At 40.4% G+C, this 7,625-nt stretch overlaps 1 protein-coding gene across 1 annotated transcript; it reads left to right on the forward strand.

Moving 5' to 3' along the window:
• Window positions 1-366: 366 nt before the first annotated feature.
• LOC132619854 (uncharacterized) lies at window positions 367-1,227 on the forward strand. The gene has a single exon (XM_060334623.1). It carries the CDS (start codon window positions 367-369, stop codon window positions 1,225-1,227), a length of 861 nt encoding a protein of 286 aa, XP_060190606.1.
• The last annotated feature ends 6,398 nt before the right edge of the window (window positions 1,228-7,625 follow it).

The raw sequence follows: 7,625 nt of genomic DNA on the forward strand, positions 1-7,625 counted from the left end.
GAGAAGTGGAAAACTTCCACTTGGGATAAGCCCAAGAGCAACACTCAAGCACCTCAAGCCAAATTTGATTACAAAGCCAAAGGTGATGACAAGGCTAAAGGAGGTAACAATTCTAACACCACCTATAACCGACCTTCTACCATCCAATGCTTTAAGTGCCAAGGGAGAGGGCACATTCCGAGTGAGTGTCCCAACCGAAAAACTATCACAATAGTGAGGGATGGGTATCGAACCGATGATGAACATGAGGGCGAGGATAATCATTAAGAGGAGGGAGAAAGAAGTGAGTGTGAGGGTGATTCCGATGAAGAAGTTGAGATAAGGTATGAATAAGCCTTGAATCATGCTATTGTGGCTAGAAGAGCCATGTGGGCTCTAGCTAAGGAAGAGAGCGACCAAAGGGAGAACTTGTTTCATGCACGTTGTAAAATTGTGGATAAGGTGTGCTCCTTAATCATTGATGGTGGAAGTTGTACGAATGCCGTTAGCCAATATTTAGTTGAAAGTATGAAATTCCCCACCCGCAAGCATACTAATCCCTACAAACTCCAATGGTTTAATGAATGTGGGGAAATGAGGGTCAACAAGCAAGCCATTATCAAATTTAGCATTGGCAAGTACGAAGATGAGATTTTGTGTGATGTGGTACCCATGCAAGCTTGCCATCTATTGTTTGGAAGACCTTGGAAATTTGATGTTGATGCCCAACATAGTGGGAGAACTAACAAGTACTCATTTGTGGTCAAAGGGAAGAAGTACATTCTTAACCCACTAACCCCTTACCAAGTGAGTGAGGATTATAGAGTGATGAGGGAGCTTCGGGAGAAGTATCAAAGGGAAGAAAAGGAGAAGGGCGAGAAAGAGACTTTGTTGGTCATGAGTGGAGAGGGGACATCTCAAGATGGTTCCAAGAAATGTTTGTTGGCCAAACCAAGTAATTTCTTAAAAGGGGTTGACGAGAGACACTTCATGGTGTGTATTCTCAACAAAGATCTTCTCCTAAATTCTAACCAAGCTACTAGCACTTTGCCTAGTAGTATGTCTTCTCTTTTGCAGGAATATGAAGCCTTATTTCCGGAGGAAATGCCTGATGGCTTACCTCCTTTGAGAGGTATTGAGCACCAAATCAACTTTGTACCGGGTTCCCAAATTCCCAACAAACCGGCTTATAGGAGCAATCCGGGAGAAACAAAAGAATTGCAAAGGCAAGTGGATGAGCTTCTTTAAAAGGGGCTAGTGAAGGAGAGTCTTAGCCTGTATGCCGTTTCGGTGATTCTTGTTCCAAAGAAAGATGGCACTTGGAGGATGTGCATTGATTTTAGAGTCGTCAACAAAATCACAGTAAAGTATCGCCATCCCATTCTGAGGCTTGATGATATGTTGGATGAACTTTGCGGCTCAAGTGTATTTTCGAAGATTGATCTTAGAAGTGGCTATCACCAAATTCGAATGAGCCCCGTTGATGAGTGGAAATCGTCCTTCAAAACTAATTTTGGACTCTATGAGTGGCTTGTCATGCCATTCGGACTAACTAATGCACCTAGCACATTTATGAGGTGGATGAACCATGTCTTGAAACACTTTATCAACAAGTTTGTGGTTGTTTATTTTGATGATATCCTTGTGTATAGAAAATCAATCGAGGAGCATGTAGGCCATTTGAGGCAAGTATTTGATGTCTTGTTGCGTGAGAGGTTGTTTGCTAACGTCAAGAAATGTGTTTTTTGTGTTGATAAAGTGGTGTTCTTGGGTTTTGTGGTGAGTGCAAATGGCGTGGAGGTTGACGAAAAAAAGGTGGAGTCTATTAGAACTTGGCCAACTCCTAAAAATGCAACCGATGTGAGGAGTTTCCATGGGTTGTCAAGTTTCTATAGAAGGTTTGTAAAGGGGTTTAGTACAATTGCCTCTCCCTTAACCGAATTGATCAAGAAAGATGTTCCTTTTATTTGGGGAGATGAGCAAGAGAAGGCGTTTCAAGAATTGAAATCCATGTTGAGTTCGTCACCATTGTTGCAATTACCCAATTTTGAGAAAACTTTTGAAGTTGACTGTGATGCTTCTGGGGTTGGCATAGGTGGAGTATTGATGCAAGAAGGCAAGCCATTGGCTTACTTTAGTGAAAAGCTAAAAAGGGCGTCATTGAACTACTCTACTTATGACAAGGAGTTGTATGCACTTGTAAGGGTCTTGACCCATTGGCAACATTATTTGTGGCATGAGGAGTTTGTGATACGATCAGACCACGAATCCTTGAAACATTTGAAGAGCCAATCCAAGCTCAATAAGAGACATGCGAAATGGGTAGAATTGATTGAAGCTTTCCCTTATGTGATCCATTACAAAAAGGGGAAGGACAATGTGGTGGCGGATGCATTATCTAGAAGATATGTTTTGCTAAACACTATGACTTCTAGAATGATGGGATTTGACAGCCTTAAGGGATTCTATTCTCAAGATCCCGACTTTAGAGTGATTTGTGAAGAGTTGACCCAAGGGAGGAGGGTTGATAGGTTCCAACTTGTTGATGGGTTCCTATTCAAGGATGGTAGAGTTTGTGTTCCAATGAGCTCATGGAGAGAATTGTTCGTCAAGGAAGCACATAGTGGTGGAATGATGGGCCATTTTGGAGTGGCCAAGACACTTGACATTTTGGGTGAGCAATTCCATTGGCCCAAGATGCGACATGATGTTGAAAAGCTATGTGGTCAATGTTTGGAATGCAAGCAAGACAAGTCCAAGACTCAGCCCCAAGGTATTTATACTCCCCTTCCTACTCCTGTTGGTCCTTGGATAGACATTTCTATGGACTTTGTGTTGGGTCTTCCAAGAACCAAAAGGGGTCATGATAGCATTTTTGTTGTAGTAGATAGGTTCTCAAAAATGTCTCATTTTATACCATGTCATAAATGTGATGATGCATCTCATGTAGCATCTTTGTTTGTGAATCATGTTCTTAAGTTGCATGGATTTCCCCGCACTATTGTTAGTGATAGGGATTCCATGTTTCTTAGTCACTTTTGGAAAAGCCTTTGGGGTACACTTGGTACCAAACTCATGTTCTCTACTTCTTGCCACCCTCAAACGGATGGTCAAACCGAAGTAGTGAATAGGACTCTAGGGAGTATGCTTAGATGTATGATTAGAGGAAAGCCCACTTCTTGGAAGGACTGTTTACCTTTGATTAAGTTTGATTTACAATCGGTCCCTCCATTCCTCTATTGGCATGACTCCATTTGAAGTATGTTATGGCTTTAATCCTTTGATTCCTTTAACCAGAGTGGATAGAACCATTTGAGGTAGCTACATCGGTAGAAGATTCTGTTATAGCAAAGCAAGTGTATAAATATTGTTCGGTGGTTATATATAGTCGTCATACCGTGGCAGATCTGATAGAGTTAGATATGACAGAGTTTGATGTTATTATGGGTATGGATTGGTTAGATTCTTGTTATGCTAACGTTGATTCTAGAGAAAAGATAGTTCGATTTCAGTTCCCAGGGGAGCCGATTATAGAGTGGATGGGGAATACAGCATCGCCGAGGGGTAAGTTTATTTCATACCTCGAGGCAAGGAAGATGGTTAGAAAGGGTTATGTTTATCATCTGGTTAGTGTGCATGACCTTGGGGAGCACCGGTATTATTTGTGAGAAAGAAAGATGGGTCGCTGCTGATGTGTATTGATTATAGGTAGCTGAATAAAGTAACAATAACGAATAGATATCCCCTCCCCAGGATTGATGATCTATTTGACCAGTTGCAGGGTGCCAAATGCTTTTCGAAGATAGATTTACGGTCAGGTTATCATCAGGTGCGGGTGAAGGAGGCAGATATTCCGAAGACTGCATTCAAGACCTAATACATGCATTATGAGTTTAGAGTGATGTCTTTTGGGCTGACTAATGCTCCAACGGTATTTATGGATTTAATGAACCGAGTGTTCAAACCATTCCTAGATCTGTGTGTGATTGTATTTATCAATGATATTCTGGTCTATTCACGTTCAGAAGAGGAGCATGCAGATCATTTGAGGACGGTACTTAGGGTGCTCTAACACCAGAAGTTGTATGCTAAGTTCTCTAAATGTGAATTCTGGTTGACTTCAGTAGCATTCTTGGGGCATATTATTGGAGCTGATGGTATTCGGGTAGATACACAGAAGATTGAGGCTGTAAAGACTTGGCCTAGACCTACGACACCTACTGAGGTACGCAGTTTTTTGGGGCTAGCAGGATATTACAGGAGATTCGTATTAAAGTTTTCCTCGATTTCAGCGCCTTTAACAAGGCTAACTCAGAAGGCAGCTAAGTTCCAGTGGACTGACGCATGTGAGCAAAGCTTCCAGTTGTTGAAAGACAAGCTGACTACGGCTCCAGTTCTAACTATTCCAGAGGGACCAGATGGCTATGTTATTTATTGTGATGCTTCAGGCGTTGGACTATGTTGTGTATTGATGCAGCATGGCAGGGTTATAGCCTATGCTTCCCGACAGCTCAGAAAACACGAAAGGAATTATCCTACTCATGATCTGGAGTTAGCAGCGGTAAGTCATGCCTTGAAGATATGGACACATTATTTGTATGGTGTTCATGTTGATATTTATACGGATCACAAGAGTCTCCAATATATTTTTAAGCAAAAGGAGCTGAATTTGCGACAGAGACGGTGGTTGGAGTTACTAAAGGATTATGATGTTGATATTCTATACCATCCAGGGAAAGAAAATATTGTAGCAGATGCTCTTAGCCATAAATCTATGGGTATCTTCACAGATGTACGACCAGAAAGGAAGGAGATGGTCCATGAGATTTACCGGCTAGCTAACCTTGGAGTCCGTTTGGCTGATTCTGGAGATGGTGGAGTTTCTGTTCGAGAAGTCGCTGAATCCTCTATCATAGAGGCAGTAAAGAGTCACCAGTACGAGGACCCTGTTCTGGCACGGTATAGAGATACAGCTCTTCAAAAGGAGAAGACCTCGTTCGAAGTTACACCTGACAGCGTGCTACGATATGAAGGCAGACTATGTGTACCTGAGGTTGCAGGGCTACGGCAACAAGTTATGGAAGAGGCACACTATGCCCGTTATTCTGTTCATCCAGGGTCAACGAAGATGTATCATGACCTCAGATGTTTATATTAGTGGGATGGCATGAAGAAGGACATAGCGGAGTTTGTTTCTCAGTGCCCGAATTGTCAACAGGTTAAGGTCGAGCATCAGAAGCCTGGTGGGTTATTACAGGAGATAGAGATCCCAACTTGTAAATGGGAAGTAATTAATATGGACATCATCACGGGTTTACCTCGCACTCCACGGAAGTATGACTCTATATGGGTTATTGTGGATAGGCTGATAAAATCAGCCCATTTTCTTCCAGTCAGGACTACTTATTCAGCTGAGGACTATGCAAGGTTATATATCAGGGAGATAGTGAGACTCCATGGGGTTCCCAGATCTATTATCTTAGACAGAGGAGCTCAGTTTATAGCTAACTTATGGAGATCATTCAAGAAGGGATTGGGGGCACAGGTGAGTCTTAGCACAGTATTTCACCCTCAGACTGACGGACAGGCCGAGCGTACCATTCAGATGCTAGAAGACATGTTGCGAGCCATCATTATTGACTTCAAAGGTAGCTGGGATGATAATTTGCCACTTATTGAGTTTGCCTATAATAATAGCTACCATTCTAGTATTCAGATGGCACCGTATGAGGCCTTATATGTGTCACGACCCAACCCCGTGGGCCATGACCAGTGCCCGAGATGGACACTCGTATACAACCTATTAGATATAGTCAAACTAAACTTCGGACGGAATGAAAACTTGTAAAAGCAACTAAAGATTCATAACACCATATATCATAGTAAACAGTTCTCCTGAGGAGTAACAGCTGACCAAAGCATAATGCATTACACAAGCCGACAAGGCTGCTACTACATACGGAAATATCCAAAGCAAACAATATCGACACAACTGACCATAACCCATATACAACCCACATATGTCTACAGACCTCTAAGAGTATAAAAGTGAAATATGACGGGACAGGGCCCCGCCGTACCCCTGGATATATATATATATATATATATATATATATATATATATATATATATATGTCTATATCAAAAGATCTGTACCAAAATAGTCTAGGCTCCGGAACAATGGAGCTCTCCAAACAGCTGAGCAGAAGTCCTAAGCTGGAGGATGACCAAATCGAGTGTCTGTACCTGCGGGCATGAAACGCAGCCCCCCGAAGAAAGGGGGTCAGTACTGTTATATCCCGTATTTTTATACGTCGAATTATTCGCAAGCTAATCGACATAAGTTAAGGACGGGATTATTTTTGGATATGAAATAGGAATTTTTAATTCTCAATTGTAATTAGTACACAAATTGCTTATAAATTTTATTTAGTGTAGAAATATTATTGGATATTAGGGACTAACTAATTATGATTAGATTATTAAGTAGGGATTAGTAATTAAATAAAAATTAATTAAGTTTATTATAATTTGTGGGCGCCACCCGTAATAAAAAAAAAAGATAAATCAAGAAATCAAATTGATGAGTCATGAAGGGGGGGGGGGGGGGGGGGGCACATGTCCATTTGAGGGGCACCATATATAGATAGTTGGATGATGAACAAATTAGCAAGTTAATTTCATTTCACAAGTTTAAAAAAAAATAGAAGAGAAAGAACATTGCCACGGCTGCCAAGCTCTCGGCCAGCCATGGTTGTTGAGCAAAAATATTTTGTGTCTCATTTTTATTAAGTTCCAAGTGATTTTCAAGTTCAAGGAGGTGATAGCAACATTGGATATTGAATTGAAGAAGAATAAATAGTGAAATTAGAGCAAATAAGTGTAGAAATTCCTCCAAGTTAATTAAGGTAAGATTTTCTTATTTTGTATTATAATTGTATTATGGTGTTGTAATGGAAGGATTAAAATTGGATTGGATGAAATTGGAAGTAAGTAATTGCATGAAATCGTTGATATTAGGAGCTGTAGTTGTTATATGGAATTCTTGAGTTGAAAGGATTAAAAGTATGATTTATGTTCGTATGTTGTTGTTCGTGTTGTCGTTGATGTGGATTCTAAATTTGGAAGAAAGAAGTGTATAACGTACCGTATACAAAGCGTATGTTGGTTTGTTTGGTCTATAATCTTAAAACGTTAATGATTTGGATTGGAAAAGGATTAAGAAGGGTTGTTGGATTGTTTGAGTTGTTTATGGGCCGAATTTTAAGGGTTTAATATGCATATCTCTATTATTGTCATTATTGGTATTGTTGTGATAACAGGAGGTTCATTGGAAGTTCGGGTTAGGCGAGTATATAGGGGAAATGCTGCCCGATTTCCGTTAAGTTCTTAACTAATGAAAATCCTAATCAAGAAAGTATGAATTAAAGAATGAGTCCTATAAGTGATTGGTTATAGATTTATAAGCTAGGAAGTATAGTTTAATAACGATAGCGTTACTTTCATATTAAATAGGCTAAAGGGGCGACAAACCGAACTTGATTATGATTAACCTTTAACAAGTATGTAAAGTTATCCTTTCTTTCTTTTTGGCATGATCTTTATGAAACAACAGACGATGTGTGTATGATTCCAAAGAAGTTCCT

This window comes from Lycium barbarum, chromosome 11 (assembly GCF_019175385.1).
Source record: "Lycium barbarum isolate Lr01 chromosome 11, ASM1917538v2, whole genome shotgun sequence".
In the NCBI taxonomy this organism is placed as follows: Eukaryota; Viridiplantae; Streptophyta; class Magnoliopsida; order Solanales; family Solanaceae; genus Lycium; species Lycium barbarum.